This window comes from Rosa chinensis, chromosome 5, assembly GCF_002994745.2.
Source record: "Rosa chinensis cultivar Old Blush chromosome 5, RchiOBHm-V2, whole genome shotgun sequence".
NCBI lineage: Eukaryota > Viridiplantae > Streptophyta > Magnoliopsida > Rosales > Rosaceae > Rosa > Rosa chinensis.
Window position 1 is genome coordinate 23,002,145 of NC_037092.1, and position 21,832 is coordinate 23,023,976.

The following is a 21,832-nucleotide window of genomic DNA, read 5'->3' on the forward strand; positions in this document are numbered from 1 at the left end:
TATTGGTCCAATAACAGCCATCTGATCCGTGACAGGCTTTGGTTGGCCCAATAGCAAGAAGAAAATTCTGATCCGAGTGTCTGCACACCTCCAAATGTGATGCGAATCATTGCAGATGTCCCATAATTGAGTCACAACAATCTCAATGCAGGCCCAAAGTGGAAAACACTAGGCACGATCTGAACCTATAGCCCAAGGTAGAATGAACTGAGTGTGGCAATTGTGCTGGCTGACTGATCACTCAGCCTATGCATTAAACTTTAAGTGGTAACACATTTTCTGAATCTCATTTTGTAAAACGTTATCAAATGGGCCTCGAACATTAACTCCAAATGTGGATGTGTTTATAAGAAGAAAAGAAAGCCATAAAGCCGTGTATAAAAAACGTATCACCTTTTAAAACACCTAATTCGTTTTTTCTCTAATTTCTTGAGAAAATTCACAGAAATTGACTGAAACCCTTCTCGGCGGTTACTATTTCAACAACAGAAAAAGAAGAAAAATCAAAACAAGAAAAGATCTCACAAATTGAAAGAGCCCGATCAGGAAAGCTTTTCAATCTGTGGACAACTGTCCTTACCATTAACCAATTCGAAATCAGAACTAGACCTCCCAAAATTTTTGATTAGTGGATCACTAATCACCTGATATTTAGCCACTATCACCGTACGTGTCAACCCCCCATTGGCTCCCCTCATCAAGTCCACTTGGCAGTCCTCGTTTACAGTTGATCTTGACCTCGTAGGATCACCAAATTTGACTCATCATCCCAATCTTTGCGCACAACCTACCCCCTACAAACCAGGCCGCCCCCCCAAAACGTGCTCCGCCATTTCGCAATTCCCCCACCACCCCAAGGGCATTTTCGCCCATTCACCCCCCGCCACCACCCTCTAATTATTTCCGCGATTTACAGAGACGCGTATATATATATATACACACATAAACCTCATCACCTCCTTCCTTTCCTTCTCACAAATCGCTCCGCGGTTCTCTCCTTCATTTTCTTCCCTGTCTGAAATTTCCATCAGTCTTCTCCGTTTCTTAGCCTCTTGAGGCTTTTTTTTTTTTTGACCCTCAATTCTCTTCTCTGGGCTGGTCTTCGATCTTGATCCCCAGGTCAAAATTGTAAGTCTTTTTACTCTACTAATGCTCTGTTTTGTGTAATTTCCTTGTGGCGTTTGTGATCGCGTTAAAGATTCGGGCTTTGGTTTAGTTGGATTGGAATGTGATCTGGGTCTGTTTCAATTTTTGGATCTGTGATTTGTTTCTGGGGGTCTTTCTATGTTGCTTCAGCTATTGGTTTTCGTTTGTTGACGGTACATTACTTTGTTTTATGATCTGGATCTGCGTTTTGAGGTGTAACTAGAAATGGGATCGGATCTTAATGTGTTTTGATATGAACAATTTAGCATCTTTTTGTGAATTTGCATGATCTGATTAGTGATGCCTTAATTTTGGTTTTTGCTCGTGGTGTGCTGTTTGATGTTGATTTGTTTTTGTTTGGTGAAGTTGCTTGTGGGTGAAATAAGAGCAGAAAGGAAATTGAAGCTTGATCTTTAGTGTTTGTGACTCGCTAGAAGATTGAAGAGTCATTTGTAGAGGATGTACTTGATTTGGTAGTTGAACTTTTAATGGATCGAATCGAAGTCGATGGAGTGCTTGGTTTTATTATATATTTGCTCTGTTTTGACAGAAATCTGTCGATCATTTAATTGATCTGTTGTGTGTGGTTATGAAGTTCTAAAACTTATGTGTATCTAGTGTTTTTCGGTCGATTTTTACCATATAGGTTATTGGTGCATATCTTTATGTTGTGTAATTTTTTGGTTCTTATGTTAGTCTTTTGATGTTTTTTCTGTAGAAGTTGCCTTGACATGGCTTCATATACGCCCAAAAACATCCTCATAACTGGGGCAGCTGGCTTCATTGCTTCCCATGTGGCCAACCGGCTCGTTCGCAGTCACCCTGAATACAATATCGTTGTGCTTGACAAGCTTGACTATTGTTCGAATCTGAAAAACCTCCTTCCCTCCAAGTCGTCATCCAATTTCAAGTTTGTTAAGGGGGACATAGGAAGTGCTGACCTTGTCAACTATCTCCTCATCACTGAGTCGATAGATACAATAATGCATTTTGCAGCCCAGACCCATGTTGACAACTCCTTTGGCAACAGCTTCGAGTTCACAAAGAACAACATCTATGGCACCCATGTTCTTCTAGAAGCATGTAAAGTCACTGGCCAAATCAGGAGGTTCATCCATGTTAGCACAGATGAGGTTTATGGTGAGACTGATGAAGATGCTGTTGTAGGAAACCATGAGGCATCTCAACTCCTCCCAACAAATCCATACTCTGCAACGAAAGCTGGAGCAGAAATGCTTGTTATGGCATATGGCAGGTCTTATGGGTTGCCTGTTATAACGACCCGCGGAAACAATGTTTATGGACCAAATCAATTTCCTGAAAAATTGATTCCAAAGTTCATTCTCTTGGCTATGCAAGGGAAACCTCTTCCCATTCATGGGGATGGTGCTAATGTGAGGAGCTACTTATACTGCGAGGATGTTGCCGAGGCTTTTGAACTCATTCTTCACAAAGGAGAGGTTGGCCATGTGTACAATATTGGGACAAAAAAGGAAAGGAGAGTTATTGATGTGGCCAGAGATATATGCAGACTTTTCAATGTGGACTCGGAAGCATGCATCAAGTTTGTTGAAAACAGACCTTTCAATGACCAGAGGTACTTCCTTGATGATCAGAAGTTGACGGTGTTGGGGTGGTCAGAGCGGACTACCTGGGAAGAGGGGCTGAAGAAGACTATAGAATGGTACACTAAGAATCCTAACTGGTGGGGTGATGTATCTGGGGCACTGCTTCCTCATCCACGAATGTTAATGATGCCTGGTGGAATTGAGAGACATTTTGATGAGCCTGAAGAGGAAAAATCCGAGTCTTATGTCTCAAGTAATCCTCGAATGTTGGTTCCCCCTTCCAAATGCTGTGGCTCTCCTCGTAAACCTCCTTATAAGTTCTTGATCTATGGTAAGACTGGGTGGATTGGTGGTGTACTTGGGAAGCTCTGTGAAAAACAAGGGATTCCTTATGAATATGGAAAAGGGCGTCTTGAGGATCGGTCTTCACTTGCTGCAGATATTCAGAATATTAAGCCAACTCATGTGTTTAATGCTGCTGGTGTGACTGGTAGACCTAATGTTGATTGGTGTGAATCTCATAAAGCAGAAACAATTCGAGCCAATGTTGCTGGAACCCTAACCCTAGCAGATGTTTGCAGAGAGCATGGGCTCCTTATGGTAAATTTTGCGACTGGGTGTATATTTGAGTATGATGCTAAACATCCAGAGGGTTCAGGGATTGGGTTCACTGAAGAAGACAAACCCAATTTCTTTGGTTCTTTCTATTCAAAAACCAAGGCCATGGTAAGTTTCTTGGTATATCTGATTTTTGTTTATTTCTTTTCTCATCTAAAATCTTGCATTTTGTTTATTTATTTTCTCTTCTAAAATCTTACATTTGTTTAATTATTTTATCAGGTTGAGGAGCTATTGAATGAATTCGACAATGTTTGCACTCTTAGAGTTCGAATGCCCATCTCATCAGACCTGAACAACCCACGTAACTTCATCACCAAGATTTCTCGTTATAACAAAGTGGTCAACATTCCTAACAGCATGACCATCTTGGATGAACTACTACCTATTTCAATTGAGATGGCAAAGCGGAACTTGAGGGGTATCTGGAACTTCACAAATCCTGGGGTCGTGAGCCATAATGAGATTCTGGAAATGTACAAGCAATACATTGACCCAAGTTTCAAATGGGCGAACTTCACAATTGAAGAGCAAGCCAAGGTTATAGTTGCCGCCCGAAGCAACAATGAAATGGATGCATCCAAGTTGAAGAAAGAGTTCCCCGAGTTGCTACCAATCAAGGAGTCACTGATAAAGTATGTCTTTGAACCAAACAAGAAAAGTTCTGCAAATTAAGCAATATTCAGTAATAGACCTCAGGATGAACTCTGCCTTTTCAATTAGATGATATGCTTTAGATTACGTCAATTTAGTTTAATCAGTACCAATCATTATTCATTCTTAGCCTTGTTTCATTATTTGTACTGTGCTCTAGGGTGGTGGGTATAATTCTTCTGATATTTGTTTTCTTGGATGTATCTTGATTTCCTTCGTGTTCCATTTTATAAGAAATTTTCAACAGGTTCCCCTTTTGATTATGTTTTCTGTAACTTTTTTATTCTGTTCAATGAAAGATGTTTTATTTAATTTTTTTTCGTGACCAGGTCTGTTGTTCTAGATCCTAGATCCACAGTTTGGGATTAGGGTTCTGTATCATGATTCTTGAAATTATATGTTTACATTGTATTTTTTCCCAAACTGAATCCTTTGTTGGTTCACTTTCTCTGCAAACAACTCTAGACACACGCTTGTTCTGGCCTCGACCCACGAAAAGCCTTTAGCAGCTGTGAAATCAAAGCTACAGGCTTTGATCGCGTTGTTGTAAATTTGGTGCAGAGCTGTTATGAATCTACAGGCTTGCAATGTCCTTTATCTTTTGCATGTTGAACGACAAAACTCTAGTCTCTCTTCTGTTGACTAAAAGTGTGAGAAGCTCCGATGGAGGCGCACGACAGCTGCCTCGCTGGAGCTGCATTGCTACATGACCACACAAAAGAATCTGTATTAATCTTAGAAACCACCGCATTAAAATTGGTAAGCTTGGCCTGCTACCTGTACTTGCCTACTTAGCAACAAGCTTTGCTCTGCCTTTTCTTTTGTTCAGGACCAAAGTATAAGCGATGCCTTCATGCAATTCACCATGGTTTGGACTGCAATTTCTGAAGTCTACAGCTGCAGTTTCGCCGCCGAGCACTACAGTCAGTTCTTCGGTGGCTTCAGGTCGGGTGGGACAAGAAGATTTGGTCATGGACTCGAGCATCTAACTAGCAGACTCCCTACTGGCTCAGTCTATTGGTCTTTTGCAATAATCAGTTCAAGTAACAAAGTTTGTCAACAAGCAATTATGAACAATTACCGAGCCTTGGTTCTTTCACACAAAACTGACAATTATCGTGGGGGAACATTTCTACAGCCCTCCCTGTTGAAAAAGGGAAGGGTGAAAATCAATCCCCACAAAAGATAGGTGCTGAAAACTTCTGGCTGAATATTTTCCTTATTTTAGTTGAGTTTTAATCATCACTGTGGTTTAGATGCAGTCATGCAGCAATAAAAAGAATATTAGGGACTACTCAACACAAAGAGAAGGAAGGTTGGGAACAGAGAAGGGGAAGGGGTTAGAATATCTACAAGGCAAATGGAATGAGAAATAAACTTCTCTGAAATGTGAGAACATTATTGAAAATCTGAAGATGCATCAGCCAATTCCTTCAGAAATGAGACAACATCATCTGACGACTGAAGTAGAAATCGAGCATTTGTACGAGTCCTCCCAACAGAACAAGAGTAGTAGTTCTCCTTCTTGAGGTCTAGTACATTCCAAGAAATCTTTTCTGGAGATGGCCACCTTACACTCCCAGAGACAGCAGATTTCTTCTCAGGATTTGGTAAAGGTCGTTGTGTCTTGCTCTGCGATGATTTCGACCCACTTTTATTTGCTGGAAGCTTCAAGGAAGATCTTCTCTCACCAGGTGACTTTAGTCCGTCAGTTATCTTGCTTCTTGGAAGACCAATATTGTCAGTCGGGGGATCTGGCTCGAAAAACGAGTACACATCTTCATCCTGAAGTGAAGATGAGTAAGTATTTAAAATACAGGTGTTGATGGAAATAAGATGAACTACAAACCTATGCTCACGGTTGCATTATTTAGTGCAGTTGTTTGGACTGATAAAGTGATAGTATAAAAAGGCATACAAGGATTAATAGCACATTCAGAGGTTCAGAAGAACCTTAACTAAAGCAACCGTGATGATATGATTTGTAAGATCAGAAAGAAAACCTTCTGAATAGAACACGAAGAATTTAGCTGAGAAACGAGGGAGGTGCAATTCAGTGGGATGAGAAAGTTACCTTCCCAAGAAAATGCCCAATGCACAGTACATAATCAATGGGGGATGTCATGGATTTACTGTGAACTATTTCTCCCAATATACGGTCAATTGCTGCACCCTGAATTGATAAAAGTAACTGGTCAAAAAAAAAAAAAAACAGACAGACAAACAAACAAACAAGGGAAACTGCTGTATGAAATTATATAAAATATAATTTTGTACATATAAAGAAACATTCACCTTTGTGACACCAACTGCTCGCACCTCCACAGACCGGCTACCTTGAACAACGTCAACAGATGCATTAGAAATTGGACCAGTCCAGAGATGCTGTAACATATCTCTCGCTTGAAGTCTTCCAAAATCAACATCTGCAGTTACATTATAGGCATAAGAACCAGAAATCAGAGTAGACAAAAGTGCACCTTTTCTGAAAACGATGAAAATGGGTTAAAAACAAAATCTAGTACCTGCATATTTGTAATTCCACACGAGGGAAGTTTCACGACATTCGAAGTGTGACCGGGGTGTTCTCTCTGTAAAATACTCAAAGACATGCTGAAACATAGCATCAACAGTGTAAGTCAGAGAATCAGGATAGTATGAAACAGAATATAGCTTTAATTCATGATCACCTGCACACTTTCGACCCATTCCATATTCGAAAGTTCAGGCATTGTTGTCATCCATCCTCCCTTTGTAACACGTAAAAACATTCCATTTTCAGCTGCCAACCACATGCCAAGCTCCCCAAAGTATGGTAAAAAGTTCTGTAAAAACACTCGAATAAGAAGAGGATACAGTAAGGGTGTTCAGGAATTCAGATTTGGAGATCACTTACTTCGTCTAAGGTAGCCCTGTCACTTCCACTGAGGACAACAATAGTTGTGTTTGGATCATTGCAGAGTGCTGTCAAGGGTTCTATCAAATCTGGATGCAGTTTTAGTTCCATTTCTTTTATTTGATCGCCTCGTCTCTCAGGTGTGTCCACTGGTTCAGTTAAAGTCGCATTGAATCCCTATGTACCAATATTCAGAGAGATCAGGAAAAAGAAAATGTCCACCAGATGTTGAATTTGATACAACCTTTATTTATAATGCCTAAAAACAACCACTGCCCAAAATTCTAGTATTAGATCCCAATCTAATTAATATTGAGACAATTCTAGGACAGGTGATCTTTATGTGCAGATGCTTCCTATGTTTGACAATGACACCATTCAGAAATTTGATACCTAATCAAGAATTTGACAATCAACGCCCTTAATTAACATGGGGCATCCCTGTCAACCTACCAGTATGAGCAATCGATTGTTTGCTCGCAAGTAACGTTGAATTGTCTCCCTGTTTGGAAGTGGTGGTGGTACCTGTCTCGTCCGTATTTGCGCCTCTACAACAGTATCATTCAGCTCACTGGAAAACAATAACAGGAATATCAAATTCCATTTGACAACCCATCTATTACTTGCAAAAGACAAGCATATCCTTATTCGACTATACTCATATATGTATATATCATATTGAAATCATTGTTTGTCTGCTACACAAAGAATACTGTAATCATCCGATTACCATGTCCCTGAACTCACTTCCTAATTTGAAGCTTACACCTACTTACCTTTCTACATTTAAGATCTATATATGACCTCTAGATTAGATTAACAAACAATTTCCTTCAAGTTATATTGTTAAGTACCTGAATTATGTAGTCATGTAATAGGTATCTTAATTTTGTTAAAAAAGCATTTATTTAAGCAAGGTTGTAGCACACACAGTGAGGATTTCTATACTCTTCACAATTATGGCACTCCAACGTGTATACCTTACAAAAGTTTCAGCCCATTCCTGGGCAGTGTGGGTTGTCACATGTGCAAAGTTATGCCTATGTCGCTTCTCTCTCTCTTCAGAGGACATATTCAATGCTTGGGCAATTGAATTGGCAACTTCTGTGATGTTCCATGGGTTCACTAGAATTGCTCCGGCACCTAGAGACTGTGCGGCACCAGCAAACTAACAAAATGCATTCGAAGTGTCAAAAGCTGGAAGAAAAAATGAGGAACTTTTTACATTTAAATAAGTACACAGCTTCACCATAATTAAGTACAAAGTTGCATCTTTTGATGGTATTTAAATTGCAATTGAGATATTTCTGGGTTTCTACATTCCAAGTCCTTCTATGCAATAGATTTCACATACTAAAGTTCCACACCATTTCCAAAAGGTTTCATGTATTGACAATTTTCAGTTCTAGCCTAGCCTCTAATCTTCCCCTGGTCATATTCAAGCCATGCAAATCCATAAAACGAAGAAAAGGTAACTCGTACTTAATTTTGTTGGCATGCAGAAAATAGCACTTAAAGATAAGTGATAAGTCAGAACTGAAAAGTACTGAATGATATGATACTTGACTTTTCATTCGCTTGGATATCAAGTGAGCAACAACCATGGCATCAGATACAAGTGTAACTCTTTCTTCACAGAATCAGAGACACTTTTACAGAACCAGTTAATATCATTTCAGAATCTCAAGCTTATTTGAGTTATGATCTGTATCTTCTTTTTTTTCGTACTATTTTCAATTTTAAAAAATAGCACTCAAAATCAATGCAAATTATGAGAAGAAAAAGGAGGAACCTTGAAAGTTTATAGTTATTACCTCACTAAGGATAAGGACCCCTTTCTTTGCATCTTGGCATGCCACATATTCATAACTAACAAGATTCATTCCATCCCTGAGGGATGTGACAAGTGCTACGTCTGAACAAAGTGAAAAGAAGTATAATCTTAGGATGGATAAATTGTTAACTAGAAAAGGGGCATACAAGTTATCTTAGGTACTTGTCTATTAGACATGGAACATAAAGAATGATAAAAATCTGAAAGACCAGAGAACAACAATACTGAGAAATCTGAAGATCAAAATCTAAGAGAAACAGATAATTTTCAAAGGAAAGGATACTAGTCACATGAAATGCAGACAAACGAAGTATTTTTCCAAGTATACTCCAGTAAGTTTATGACTGACAAATCCAGACTAACTATGTGGACTTTATCAGACAAGAAAGACAAACTAAAGAATCCAGAAAGCACCACTATTCTGAACTGAAGACATATAACCTTGCCAGCACTATAACAAAAAGAGTGCCACAAAAATTCTGGGTCCAAAGAAACAGGGCATCAAAGTATGTAGAATAGTACCAGTAACAGCATACAGTGCACATAATGCATGAAATTCGAGAGAACGATCCTGTACATAAAGTGAGAATTACTTAATGAATATATAATACATAGAAGGATATGAAGAAGGTGTCATAACTACATTTAGTTGAATTAGTTATGTGTGAAACTATCATGTAAGCTTCTCTTTTTAAAAGTCAAGAGCATACCAGGTGATGTATAGGGACAGCGGTCAAACTTCCAAATCTGCCATTAATTCGTCCAACAATTTCATGAACCTGACTTGTAAGTTTCTGATCTGTGGTAATGCAAAATAAGCAGGTTATAACTCCATAATAAGAGAAGGCATACACAAACAAAAATTAAATGAGTCGGAAAATATTATGGATGCAATGAGAAAGAGCCACACCAGTTAGCCAAACAAAAGTCATAAACAAACTACTTTTTGAATATAAATAATCAGTTACATCATGCAAGTTACATGGGCAAACAACAAAATGATTAAAACTAAAATGACAAGCTACATCATGTAAGTCATAGCAGCAGCAGCAGCTTAGTCAGATTCAATCACCCAGCACGAAGAGGATGGCAGGCGGAATCTAAGACTAGCCTCTCCTACATGCAGATAAAGATACAAAAGCACTTGACAAGGCATTTTAAGGAAGGGGCATACACTCAGGAACATCTGTTCTTGTTGGCACTGCAATTTGCAGCAAAACCACTTTGTCACGCCAAATTGGGTTTTCCTCAAGAAACTTTTCAAACGCCAGTATCTTTTGAGGGATTCCTTTAATCATATCAAGCCGATCAACACCCAACATTACCTGTAATGTCAAACAGTCATAACATTAGAGCAACTCCAGCAAAGCTTCTCTATTTATTTATTTTTAGGTAAAGCATATAAAAAGCTATTTTAGCTAAGCCAATTTCAAAATCTATCTCCAACAGTTCTGTCTTCTTTATCTAGTTCCAAATTTATATCATTTTTTGAATGAAGAAAAAAATCAAAGTGTATTCAGATCTTACACAAAAAACTAAAAAGAAATGCTTTAAAAGAAAAATAGTATCGAGCCTCTCGCTCTCTATATTTATGAGCCATTGAGAGAGACTGCTGCTGACTGATTTTTTGAAACGTGCTCTCTATAATAGCCAAGAAGCCAAACTAGAGAGTCTGGTGGAGTATAGATAACGAGGAAGTCATCATATATTCAATAAAAGAGAAAAAAAAAAGTCATCTTGTGAATTAGACAACATCTGCATAGAATAATCCAGCAATGTATTTACCTTTTTCTTTCCTGTTTTGACTTGGTTGTTATTTGTTGTCTTCATATGTTATGTATAGGGTGTAAAAAGACCACATACATGGGAAAGCTGACCTACAGAAACTATTAATTATATACATGCAGAGTTGCTTCACCAATACCTCGCCATATGTAAAGAATTTTAGAGAACTCAAGACCCCAATGTGTATCCATCACTAGTCCTACACTCAACCTATACCCTAGTCATCCTTTAAAAGGTTTTACTTCATAATTCAGTACAACTAGAAACCAATACCCAACATCCACGGCCAGTGGTGGAGAGGTACCTCCGGAGTAAAACAGCCAGTGGTCATATTTTACAATTTGTGATTCAGTAATATCGTTCAAAAATCAAAATGCGTTTGCGTGCAACAACAACACTTACCTTTCGCCCTGCAAATCTGTCTTTCAGTTCCCTAATGTGTTCTTGGACTTGAGTAACCTCAAGTGCTCGAATGAAGCGATCTGAATCTATTCCAATAGGAAACTGAAATTTCAAGCACAGAAAACTAAGCAAGATTTGATAGTGTGCATATCTCTGATAAAGATTAAATTTGGTTGCTGTTAGAAGTAGCAATTAACCTCAAAGGAAAGAATAAAAATTAAAAAAAAAAAAAAAATACAGGTAACAATTGGAGAGAGATACCGCAGCCACTCGAGTAAGCCTTCCTTGATCCTCAACTCCTTCAGGCGTACCCTCAAGCCCAAGAATGCGAGTGCAAGCACTAACAAAGTGTCGTGCATAGTCATAAGTGTGAAAACTGAAAAGAAAATAATAAGTAATTTGTCTGATTCAGTGAGATAAATATATATATGACAGTAAAATGAAAGGGAGCCAATTAACTGTTTATTACAGAACATATAGAATGCCAATGTAAGTGATAAGTTTAATGACTTAATTGTTAACTTGTGCAGTCAACAACAGAAGTTCCTTTCCTAGTCATTGGATGCTAATTATTGCTTCTTCATTTTGGTCATCGAAATAAAGCTGAAAATATCTGCCTTGAAACTCATTTCATAATGTGATGAAACAAAAATGGAATGACAATATAACAGTACAGAACCTATTACAGGTTACCACTCATCGATGGTTATTCCAGATTTTCATATATCATAACATAATTCGAGAGAAACAACAGTATTACTTGATCAAAAAAAGAAAAAGAACATGTTGATTTATATAATCAGAGGCTTCTAGCCATGTGATACCCACATATCATGGTCAGTAACAGAAAATTATGTGGCAATAGAATATAGCTTGAGCACAATAAAAGCAAACTATTATCATGGCTGAACATTAATATTATGCATCAAGCATGATGGTCAGATAGGATCAAAGCCTTGCAACAGAGTTATCAGTTATTTGCTGATATTCTTGACAGATGGCAAAATCCCCGACACTGATAGTGCTTTTGGCTGTTAACATGAAATACTTTCCCAATGTGTATTCACAGATTACCAGGCTTGAGAAATTCAAAGGATATGCCAGCTGTCAAATGGCACTCTGTATCAACTATCTTAAGCGAAGTAAATCACATTGAGCAGAATGTAACCAATACTTACCCAACTAAATCAGCTGCAAGAACTGAGCGCAGGAGCTCTGATCGTGATGGCAGTGTCCTATGAATTTCAGAGGAAGGAAAGGGAGTGTGAAGAAACCAGCCGACTTTCATTTTGCTGTTATATTCCTTCAAGCATTTTGGAAGAAACATAAGATGGTAGTCATGGCACCAAACAACATCACCCTCTTCATAGTGCTCATTAACTACATCTGCAAACATTTGATTTGCCTTCTTATATGCAGAAAACTGCGACTGGAAACTCCGAGTGGTAGCAAGTCGATCTTCTTGTGGAAGCCCAAGGTAATGGAAAAGGGGCCACAAAATATTGTTGCAATAGCCATTGTAATATTGATGAACAATCTCCTCATCAAGGAAGACGGGGATACACTTCTGCAGCCAACAGTACGAGTGAAACAGTGTGTTACAATGTTCAAGCACAATCACCTCGCAATTAGTGAAAAAGAGCTGGATCTATGTCTATGAATAGACAAATAAAAATCCATGTACAGAATTTGAACCTTTTCAGCTAGAGCTTTTGTAAGTGCCCTCTGTCCAATATCATCTGGCACATTTACCCCTGCCCATCCAATCCACCTTGCCTCAAACTCCTTTACACCTATAAACAACAACGAACATTACGAATTAGTTTCATATTTTGAGGGGGAAAACCGAATCATAAGTTAAAAGAACATGATAAGCACAGGATACAGAAACTTTGTAGATCTCAAGCAGAGTAAGCAACAGTCTCAATAAGAGTTAAGATATCACATACCCAAAAGGGCAGTGACCAGACCCCCAGCACTTATCTCCAAAGACCATGAGTCTTCACCTCTCCTAATAGCAGAGACGGGTAACCTGTTAGCCACAACCAACAGCCTCTGTCTGAGAGGCCTTGCTTCTTGCTTTTCATGCTCCTCATTAAAGGCCCTTGCAGCTGCAGCCCCTTCCAAGTATTTTTCGACAAACGAATTTCTTGAGTTTTCCTCTTCTCTTTCATGCTCGGATGGTAGATTCACCCTATTATTATCAATTGCTTCATTCAACTGTGATGATGCCCTACTATTCTTCCTAATCTCCCTTTCTCTCAAGAGCCGTTCAACTCGATTTGGAATGTGGGCTGAATTACTGTTGTACTTGTTCCCAGGCATACGTTCACTCTAGTGATCAACCTTCACTTCTAGTTTTAGTAGCACGAACGTCCCTGGGAAGCTGTAACAACCGTGTCCTACATTTTGTTTGAAGCAAATTGAGTCAGCAATCAGCATAAAAGCCAAATATGACTTTGAATCTTCCACATGTTGGTTTATAAGAGAAGAAAACTGTGACACACATGAGCACTCATTTCTCTTGTCACTGAAAAGAATTGGATAAGCATCTGATGCATAAACATCACATAATCATGACAAGCGGGCCAAATGAAAAAGATCATGCAAAGAACAGGATCCACAGCCAAAAAAAAAAAAAAAATGAGGTCTACAACTATCTCCCAATCCATTAATCAATCTGAAATCCCATTCAAAAAGTTCAGAAAGAGACTAAAAGCAGAAAGGTAAAACAGTGAAAAAAAAATAACATAAAGAATAAATCCATAGAGTCAAGGTGCTCTGGTTCCTTCCCAAAATGTTAGAACGTCACTTGGATGAAATAAGAAGCCCGGATAATCCCAATTTACTGAAAGCTTTACTTAAGCTGAATACCATATAGCGTCTATAGTTTAGCTCTTCAGAAAGTTTATTAGACCAAGTAACACAGTTCAGAACCGGTAAAGCAAGAAAAATAAAAATATAAACCTTCTTAAATCTATTTTAGAAAGCTAATATATATAATCTAAAACCAATACCAAACCCATGTATAGCTTCCAACCTATTTTCGAGTTTACAGAGGTGTGTCAACTAAAACCCAGTCACTGGGGTAGAGAGAGAGAGAGAGAGAGAGAGATGGCAATCTCGAAAATCTGAATGGCAGAGAATTAACGAAGTGAGAGAAGAAAAGAGGAAGCAACAGACTCTCCTCTTGTAAGCTGTATAAGGTGTACATAAATCCTTACAGCCATGCAGGGGATGGTACTCATTATGTTGAAGACAGAAACATGTTTTTACCCAAAGCATCCAGAGATTGAAATAACCCAAGAACAGATGAATCATATAGGAGCACCAATTATAGATAAGTTCTATACAAACACCGCCCTCTATAATTTTTTTAATTTTATCCTTTTCCTGTTTGAGAGATTTCGCACACATACCATTGGAAACAAGCCTCTACGTCATATGACCAAATTTTTTTTTTTTTTTTCAAAGGAATTTGAAACCCAAGTTAACTGGGAGGCTTTAGCCGCATATCCGAAATGAAAATTTCATTTTTGTTTGCCAACATTCAATTTACCTTTGATCTAAAACCACACAAAAATAAATAAATAAAACTTTTTTTTTTCGACAAAATAAATAAAGCTTTTGTTTTTTTTGAGAAACTTTTTTATTCATTAATTAGGGCAATTTAATTTAATTATAATAGTTTCCAAGTCCTATGGAAGTAAAGGATTAATCATGATTTTGACTGTTTTTATTTTATTTTATAGCACAAAGACAAAAGTTGACCTGGTGTGACAAAAGCACATCACGCTAGGGACATGACCCAGTTCCTAAATCAAGGGACGCACATTTGGCCCAAATTCACGTCATTAGACAAGAATCTTTTTCAACTGTCCTAATCTCTGTAAAATCTTTCACCATCTTCTGATTTACGACCATTTCTAATCATAAAAAAGGAAAAATCAAAACTTACCATTACTATTTGTGAAGCATATTTGGAATATCTTGCAAGACAGAAAGCAAATCCCGGCCATTCCCATATTTACAAAATCTTCCTAGGGTTTATGAATTTGATTCCACAGTTGATTCCTTCCTATTAGCGCCCTCAAGTAGCCAACATAAATTGGACCCATAATAATGTGGTTGGCTAAAGTGTAAACCAATGGGATTCCCATATAGATTTTGTGGAAATGCTTAAAATTCAAACCAATTGGAAGTTTGGAACCAAAAAAAAAAAAAAAAAGGAAGAAGAAAGAAACACCGAAAGCACCTAACATTGCAAGGTACTATTTCAACTTTTCTCTAAGATTGCAGACTTACCGTGATTCCTGTATATGTTTTCAAATGATATGCTTCTTTCACCTAGCAGGGGAGCAAAACTCTAAGAAGTAGGAATTACACCAGAAATACACCATTATAGGAAGTGGCATTACTACATATTTGATATTTCCCTCGTGAAACGACTATGACCTCTATTATTGGGGGATCAAATTCATCCTCAAAATCAGAACTTGCACATTCCAGCAATAATGGCAAGTAAAAAGAAGTCAAAATTCTCAAGCAAGGCATCCCAAAGCATGCAATTGTTGACCAAAATTAAAACAGTTTTAAGCATGTTTTCCGCAAAGAATTCCCAAAACACCAACAGACACGCTGTCAAAAGCAACCAACTGCAAATTAAGCATGCATAGAAATCAGACAGGAAATACGAGAAAGCAGAGACTGACCTTCATTGTCTTGTTGAAACCAGGAGAGAAAAAAACCCTTTAGTTTTCAAAACCCATTTGCCAGACAACTATTCCTAATATCTTGCTGAAAATCTTTTGGCTGATAAAGGTGCACAGCGCCCTATCTATCTATATATTTCCAGCCTTTATTCCTAAAAAGCAAAAGATGAAAAAGGGTCCTTTTCCGTGACACAGAAACCATAAAACATGTGAGGAAATGGACGAATAGAGCCACAGAGGCTAATGGAATTGCAAGAAAATCATATGATGCGCATGCCCCCTTGTTGCTTTCTCCACTGCCATTACCTACAAGTTGAACTCCGCATTATTGTGGTCAGGCTCAGACAATAAGTCCTAAGTCCCCCCGTGAAATACAGAAATTTTGCAGTAAACATAATTTTGTCACACATGCAAGGCTTTGGTGGGTCCTGCTAGGATAAGCTTCGGAGTATTGAAACTTCAAAGTCGGGAACTGATAGATTAGTCATTGTTCCCAGTCTGCCTCCGCCCTCAGCACAATGAGCCCTAAACAGTACTATATTTAACCATCCAATCTGGCTTTCACAGTCAAAAATTTGACCTCAAGTGAATTATATATTGATAGAATCTCATCACATTTAATGCAATATTTGTCTCTAACCATCAAAACTCCTACTTGCAAGAAACCAACACAGAAAACTTGAACTTGTGTGCCCAACTCCTAGCTGGAAAACCTGAAGCTTCTTATTTTCTCCCAACAGATTCTCTTGTAAATGAAAATTTCACCCTTGCTGTTGCTGATCTTCTATCCTTTACTATATAAGGCATCTGCTCTTCTTTAGTGTCTGTAATTTTTATATACTCAGAAATTTTCTTCAGTTAGTAAACTTCACTCTAGAGCTTAGGTCTCTGAATAAGCTATATTCAGAAAAGTGAAGGTCATGAAACCTTAAGGAAACTTTATGTCCTACAGTCTTGAGGAAAATGGTTTGTGGATCAGAGGAAGCTAATGCATTCCATTTCTCAACCATTGCTTTGGACTAGGTTTGGACAAAATACTGGAGCACTGCAACTCCATATATCCATAAATGAGAAAATGTTGAAGCTTTAAAAATGGACTTTATGTTTAGAAAAGCTGGTTTCTTTCAATTTTCCGAAGGGTTTTAACTAATTACTACATCTTCTTCATACTTGTTGCTGGTAATGGACTTTTGAGGTTTTACCACCTGACCTCTTTATACTTTACCTTGGTGATTCCATATCCTCTTCAAAGTTCAAACTAAAAGCTAATTACTGTCACCTTTAAATGATAAAATCATCAAATTGATGCTTTTTCAGGAGGAGCGGCACAAACTCAGGTATAGATACAAAAACAAAAAAATGTAATATCAAATTCAGAATGGAGCAGTGATCTACTAGTGAACAAACCACTTCTGAGTGCCCTCAACGGCTACTACCACCTTTAGGGAAAACCAATCAATACACCTTTGTTTTTTATTTTTCCGTGGACAAACAAGTCTAATTAATACTTTGACAGCCTCTATAAGTTAACTTATAGTCGATCCACAAATGATATATAATTGTAAACTTGTAATATAGCCAAATTAAGTAGATAACACTCTTGTGCCATAATAGGTATATAATCCAGAAATTTTTTTTTTTTTTGGGACAAACTTTGCTCACAACCAAGTCATAAGCTGCCAAAAACAAGCAGTTGACCAATCAAGAAGAGAAAGAGAAACAGCATGAAAAAGTGCCTAGTTTTTTGACATGCAAGTATTAAACCTCAACATAAAAAAACCACTTAATTACAAATTAATAACCAATCTATTATTAGTGGCAAGTGAACAAAAGAAGTAAAGCTAAGAAAGACCATAGCTGAGGTGGGCTTAACTGGCCAGCTATTACTGACCTCTCTAACAGTAATGTAACTGACTGTGATTTCACTACAGGCTGTAACAGTCTGCATGAGGTTTGCATTTTGTAACTGATTATGTCAGCAAGCAAATGAATCATAATTATCATTTTAAGCAAAAATTGATTGAAAATCGCACAAATTTTCCTCTGTATTCCTCTCTGTTCTCTTTGAAGATTTTCGTCTGCTTGCTAAATTTTTCATTTTCTTCCCGAAAAGAATCTGAAAATTCACAGTTTTGGCCCAGAAGAAAAGACACGCAAATCCAAAGATCTGTTTGCATAGTCTGGATGTGATACTCTGAAAATCTAGATTTTCTAAAGGATCCGGACGAAAAATCATATTCAGATAATCGAAAATTATTGAATATCTGAGAGATTTGGTGACGATTAAGGCAAATAAAAGCAAATTCCTAAAAGTTATCACTGAATACAACCGCAACAGAGCAATCACAAAAATCAGATCATATAGCTAGGATGCAGCGAGGAAACTGATTCAGCTTAGCAAATCAATCCAAGCAATCTATCTATCCGCAGAGGTATGCATGTTGCATTTAGAGAGAGAGAGAAAGAGAGAGCTAACCGCTTGGCTTGAGGCTTGTGACGAACGCTGAAGCAAGCTCAGTCGTCAGAGAGAGAGAGAGAGTGCGTTTATTGAAAAGTGGGGAGTGAGAAAGTTGGGGAACGAATATATAGGAAAGGCGGGGAGAGCGAGGTTTTGCGTTCTGTGGTTCTGCCAATCGTTGGAGGGAATGTGTTTGCTGTTTTTTTATTATTTAATATTTTGAATTCTTTTCTTTCTAATTTTCACACCAAAGAGCAATGTTTTGCTTTATGTCTTATCAATTTTTTTTTTCTTTTGCTTTTCTGTCAATTTACAAAAGAAAATATTTTGACAGAAAAAATGATGTTACTGATTTTAAGAAAAAGAAATCTTTTGCAAGGCAGTTGTGTCTCGTAGTTAGTCAGTCTGACCGTACAATAATAAGATGGTGCATTAAATGTAAAGATTCATCAAGCAGTTATAGATATTCAAATTTAACGTGGATACTCTATGATTGGAGAAATTTTTCTATGCTACCGTCATTCCACTTGGCATATGTGACGGGTAATTTTTATTGGTCCACATCATTCCTACTTTTTCTCCTCCGTTAAACCACCCATAACCTCTTTCCCTCTGTTATCTCTTGTCATGAAGAAAAAGAACCTTAAATCCAATCCACAAATTGAATATATGATATCTAAATTGATCTATAATCTCGTCACTTTAGATCGAGTGAGTGGAGAAAATGATATTCCTCCATGTCTATTGTTATATATGGAAGAACTGATATCCAAACAAGAAGGAAGAAAATTGATGTGAAAATCCAAAAGAAGGTGAGAGAACTCTTCCTTGAGGACTAGGTTTTGATCTATTAAATAATTCCAGTCGAATAATCAAACCCCAATTCTAAGAGAACAACCAATCACCAAAACCAACTTGACTATGAAAGGAGAATCAAGAACGAACTCACTGGAAAATTATATCACTTAGATGTTTAGTTGCTCCAAATTGCCAAGTCGTCATCATGCTACAATAAAACTATTATTGGCATGCAGTTGGCTATGAAGTGCTTCGCATAATTGCAAATGATTTGGGAGGGATGAATTTCCAGATCCAGTTCATAATTCCAGACATTGTTAATATATATATATATATAAATTTTTTTTTTTTTGAAAATGTTAGTACTGTTCTTGTTTGACTGTGTTAAGTATGGATTAGCAACATAAAACAATAATGATGTGGACCAATTAGAATTACCCGTCACATATGCCAAGTGGAATGACGGGAGCATGGAAAAATTTCTCTGATGGTTGGTTAGTAGCACCATCAACATTTCACGTCTGTTGTCCAAAAGTATATATCGAATGACAACTAACGACATATTATTCCTAAGATTGACATAATGAGATAACATTTCACAGCTGTTGTCTAAAAATTTATTGAATCACAACAATTGAGATGTAATTCATAGGACTGATGTAATGAAATCTATTGATTTTAATTATATCATGGCTCAAGCAAAAAAGAGATTTTTTTTTTTTTTTTGAAATAGAAGTTAAATTAATTAGATCAACAGCCAAAGGCTAGAGTCTACCATAACTTACATAAGCCGAACTCGGCAAAAAAAACCGAACTAACTATCTAAGCTAAAGTAGTTCATTAAAATATCTGGGACGCTCACTTTTAAGCAAGCCTATCTAAGAATGTAAGCACCTCGCCTTCTACGGAAAGGAAATCATTCAACTAGCCCTCCCTTGCCAATCACACAATTGTGGTACAGGCAAGAAACTAGAAACGTCATAGAAGACTCATAGAAGTCCATGCACTCTCACATAAACTTCACCCCAATAGCAAAAATTAAGCAATACCTATCTCCTACCCTTTCGAGTTGGAGTGTTTACCCACAGACTGCTTCCTATTGGGAGACTTGTGCTGCCTATGGCCTTCCTCATGCTTTGAGGTCATAGCCTTGTCACCAGAAGATGACTTATTCTTACTCCTCGTAGGTCTTCCTCTCTTCTTCTTCATGCTACAAGAACTGGACTCTACTTGCAAGACCGGATCCAACCTAAGCTTTTCAGAATCCAAAATGAGGTTTCTCTTACCCATAGCCAAACTCAGTTTCAGCTTCTTAGGGGATATGGTTAAGCCATCTTCACGTCCACGACGCTCTAGAGTTCGGGCGGTTTTCTGGAGGTCACGCACCATCACCTGTCTCTTTTGCTTCGGAAACAAGGCACTCAAAAAGGGCTCGCCGCCTGGACCAGGCATTGGAGTCCGAAACACCAAAGATGGGCACAGGGTAGAAACCCTAGCCCTCATACTAGTAAGAGCCCCGCCAGTGCTTGCGGTGCCAGAAGATGATGCTACACTCCCCTGCATTGGCATGCCACCCTCATTTGCCTCCGAAGCCCAACCTTGGGATCCCAACACAGTCCTCTCAGCATCATCATCATCCTCATCCAAGTCCGACCCTGAGCACGGCAGTCCAACGTGCGTTACAAGGCCACAAGTGGAACATCGCCCAAACAGCTTGTCATACCGGAACTTGCACTGAAACTCAACTTCGTCCTCCACTAGATACCATTGCTTAAAAGGAAATGGCTTATTCAATGGGATCTCAACCTTAATATGAAGCTTCCATGCCTTCTTGGCATTCTTGTCGATCTCTTGAAAATCCCCCAAGGTGTAGCCAATCATAGTCATAACTCTTTCCAACCGGAACATCGGCGGGATCTCCTGGAGGGTGATCCAGTAGGACGCTGTGGTCAGGGGGACCTTTGCAACCAGCATGATGCCATCATACCACGCCAACACCACTGGAGCATGATTATAGCCCCATGGCGCACCTCGCCAGACCCGAACACGATCTGCAGGGTCCAACAAAGTGAAGAGCACCCTCTGCTCCTCCGCTTTCTCCACTTGCAACGCTCCATGAATCCTCCAGGTGTTGCGAAACATCCCCATGAATGACTTGATCTTGTAGTCATGGGCTGTGAGAAGTTTGCCCACCAAGAACATGTTTGCTTGTCACAAACCTTGGCCCTGTGTTGGGCGCAAATCAATCTGCCTCTTATCTTCAGCAATAGCAAGAGAGGTGGCTAATCTAGCTGCCATGGCATCAACATAGCTCATCTTGTTGACAAGGAGAAGTAAAGAAACCGAAAACCCTAACCCTAGGTTGAGAGAGAGTTGGCAGCTTCTAACTAGGTTTTGTCAGTTTCCTCTTGTTTCTTCTTCATTTGAGATAGAGTTCGCAGTTGAGATTTGATTGTCTGTGATTATTTGCAAAAAAAGAGATATGTACGTGACACGTATGATCTTATTACAACTTATTGCTTTAAAGACAAGACTCGTTATTATACTCTTTTAATTGAGAAATATGACTGTTTAGAAGCAACCAATCCCGTTATGCTGGGTGAAGGAGCTTAGAGGTCTATTAATACAATTACATATTTTGACAGTCATTTAAGTATCATTAGTTCAATGTTATGGTTCATAAAGTTGGATTATACTTCCATTTCAAAAAAAAAAAAAGGTTGGATTATACTTGTATGGTAAAAGTTGAGAGAGGTAAATGTATATACATATGGCTTTTTATTATTATTATTATTTTTTTTAATTCTAGACGACAGTGTAACTTCCTTCCTCACCTCATCTCTGATGTAAGTGAGATTTAAACTCATGATCTCCACGGTGTTATTTAGGCTAGCTAACCAATAGGTTACAGCTCAATGACGTATATACATATAGTTAGAGAATAGGCATTCTCGGTTCATA

General features: G+C 38.1%; 2 protein-coding genes across 6 annotated transcripts; one reads left to right on the forward strand and one right to left on the reverse strand.

Annotated features, from left to right (window-relative positions):
- Window positions 1-950: 950 nt before the first annotated feature.
- On the forward strand, window positions 951-4,302 carry LOC112165975 (trifunctional UDP-glucose 4,6-dehydratase/UDP-4-keto-6-deoxy-D-glucose 3,5-epimerase/UDP-4-keto-L-rhamnose-reductase RHM1). 2 transcript variants are annotated; one of them, XM_024302712.2, is made up of 3 exons: window positions 951-1,128; window positions 1,868-3,440; window positions 3,555-4,302. In XM_024302712.2, exons 2-3 carry the CDS (start codon window positions 1,878-1,880, stop codon window positions 4,005-4,007), a joined length of 2,016 nt encoding a protein of 671 aa, XP_024158480.1. In that variant the 5' UTR covers window positions 951-1,128; window positions 1,868-1,877; the 3' UTR covers window positions 4,008-4,302. The 2 variants fall into 2 exon arrangements, with proteins under 2 accessions (XP_024158480.1, XP_024158479.1); XM_024302711.2 differs by having other exon boundaries at window positions 952-1,128; window positions 1,865-3,440.
- An 887-nt stretch (window positions 4,303-5,189) lies between these two features.
- On the reverse strand, window positions 5,190-18,249 carry LOC112165974 (alpha,alpha-trehalose-phosphate synthase [UDP-forming] 1). Of its 4 annotated transcripts, none has more exons than XM_024302710.2 (18): window positions 18,092-18,249; window positions 12,853-13,305; window positions 12,599-12,696; window positions 12,082-12,470; window positions 11,165-11,279; window positions 10,904-11,005; window positions 9,891-10,041; window positions 9,427-9,515; window positions 9,239-9,287; window positions 8,697-8,797; window positions 7,863-8,050; window positions 7,408-7,453; window positions 6,883-7,059; window positions 6,677-6,811; window positions 6,512-6,599; window positions 6,282-6,412; window positions 6,061-6,159; window positions 5,190-5,771 (listed from the first exon to the last, which is right to left on the reverse strand). In XM_024302710.2, the coding sequence occupies exons 2-18, from the start codon at window positions 13,226-13,228 to the stop codon at window positions 5,385-5,387; spliced, it is 2,721 nt and encodes a 906-aa protein (XP_024158478.1). In that variant the 5' UTR covers window positions 13,229-13,305; window positions 18,092-18,249; the 3' UTR covers window positions 5,190-5,384. The 4 variants fall into 4 exon arrangements, with proteins under 4 accessions (XP_024158478.1, XP_024158474.1, XP_024158475.1 ...); XM_024302706.2 differs by having other exon boundaries at window positions 7,336-7,453; XM_024302707.2 differs by lacking the exon at window positions 18,092-18,249 and adding an exon at window positions 15,616-15,721 and having other exon boundaries at window positions 7,336-7,453.
- Between the last annotated feature and the right edge of the window lie 3,583 nt (window positions 18,250-21,832).